The 1896-nt window shown below is 54.1% G+C and overlaps 1 protein-coding gene across 1 annotated transcript in view; it reads right to left on the minus strand.

Annotated features, from left to right (window-relative positions):
* EGFR (epidermal growth factor receptor) overlaps nt 1-1896 on the minus strand; it is a gene marked incomplete at its 3' end in the record, with an annotated part of 13317 nt that overhangs the window by 6205 nt on the left and 5216 nt on the right. Inside the window, exons 3-4 of the mRNA XM_023537459.1 lie at nt 1725-1871; nt 207-304 (exon numbers count right to left, since the gene is read on the minus strand). Coding sequence (XP_023393227.1) covers nt 207-304; nt 1725-1871 — 245 coding nt within the window. The remainder of the gene's footprint in view (nt 1-206; nt 305-1724; nt 1872-1896) is intronic.

Below are 1896 nucleotides of genomic sequence, written 5' to 3' on the forward strand. Positions count from 1 at the left end.
GACAGGAATGGCAGACGGAGTCGGAGGGCACCACACACAAACTCGGTTCACAGTGTGGCCTGTGCCTGAACCACGGCTCGCTCCCATGCACTGAGGATTCAACGGCACGGCCTGGGACCCAGTGTTGGCGCGTGATGGGCAACAGTGACATGTGACGTGCATGAGAGGGACCTTTCCCCAGGGAAGTGCAGACCGTGGCCTGGTACCTGGATGACAAGGAAGCGCTGGGGGTCTCGGGCCATTTTGCAGAATTCGAGGACCAACTCACGGAACTTGGGGCGACTCTCTGCATCTATCATCCAGCCTGGAGAAGGAAGGGGAAGAAACAGTACAGTTAGGCCCCTTAGAGAGACGATAAAAATGGCATCGCTTAAGGGAAGTGTTCACAGCGAGACCCTCTCAGACCAAGAGACAACGAAGAAAGAAATCTAAGCTCTGTGATAGACTTTCCAGCCTTGACGAACTGGCACTGATTGCTAAGTAAAGATCAGAACACGATGCCTGTGTATCAGCATGACGAGAACCTCTAACTTTCTGCACCTGCTCTTCCTGCGGCCAGCATTCTGGCCTTACCTCCTTAAGTGGCCCAGCAGCCCTGCAGGCATCGCTCCGTGTGAACTGCTCAGGTTGTGGGTGCCTCGATGTCCAGCCTCGCTTGACATTCGCTCAGCAACCTTGCAAGCCCGCCACCAGCAGGGAAGTTTAGGGACTTTCTTTAAGAACCCCGGGGCTCGGGAACTCCCCACTCCTGCGCTTTCACGGTATTGCAGACGCCGTGCTCATGCACGTGACGAGGGGGTTTCACGGCCTGCTCAGGAGGACACTTGCTGGCCAGGCTGGTGCACTGGCTTACGCAACCATCTAGTCTGCATTAAACAAGCTGGGGCGGGGTGGGGGGCAGCTATCCCTGGACATTCTCGTGCCTCTCGAGGGTTCACGTTTATGTTCTATCAGCAGGACGTCAGCCTATTCTAGGCCAGACTGCTACATGACCTTAGACAAATCATGTCAGCTTTCTGGATGCCAGCTTCCTCAGCCCCGAGCAAGGGGGTTAAAAGAGGTGAACCCTGTGGTCCGGGGTTCAGAAGGGCATCAACATCCACGTTCACTCTGTGCCACCCGTCCCTGTGCTGCCTTCTCGGGCAGGTGCTCGTCACATGTGTATTGTCGCCTTCAGAGTCGACTGCATCTGTGATTCTCGTCAGCCAAGCTACGTGCTCTTATTTAAATTCAAGTGTTTACTTGCTACAGTGCAGTAAGACCTCACATAAATTCACTATTTGAAAGGTTTAAGTCAAAGCAGAAATGTTGTTTCTATTAGCCTCATGTGGTTACTCATCACTAGGCATTTAAAAACAAGTCAGTCTCTCTGGTAACAGACTTCAAAACGTGGGGCGGCTTTTTCATTGAGCAACTCAGAATAGAATATTCCGGTGCAATGGCTTATGGAGGGCTCGGATTTTATTTATTTGCTTGCCATCACGGGCAAATGTCAGGTCACGATGCTCGATGAGTCAAGCAAGTGTCTCCTGAAGAATGTCTGGGGGAGCACTGACACATGCTTTTGGACCCGAGTGCCTGCTGTGAAGAATATGACAGCACTTCTTTGGGGAACTCTAAGGTCTCAATTGTTTGGCTCCAGGCAGCGATGCCTTTCCGGGCACGGCAAGGCCCTCTGAGAGCCAGCTGCGGCCACGCGCGTGCGGACGGCCCCGGCCACTCACACTTGACCATGATCATGTAGACGTCGATGGTGCATATGGGCGGCTGCGGGAGGCGCTCTCCCTTCTCCAGCAGGGCTGAGACCTCGCTCGCCGGGATGCCATCATAAGGCTTGGACCCGAACGTCATCAGCTCCCACACGGTGACACCTGAGAGGGCGAAGCAGTCGCTTTA

This window comes from Pteropus vampyrus, unplaced genomic scaffold (assembly GCF_000151845.1).
Source record: "Pteropus vampyrus isolate Shadow unplaced genomic scaffold, Pvam_2.0 Scaffold192, whole genome shotgun sequence".
Lineage (NCBI taxonomy): Eukaryota > Metazoa > Chordata > Mammalia > Chiroptera > Pteropodidae > Pteropus > Pteropus vampyrus.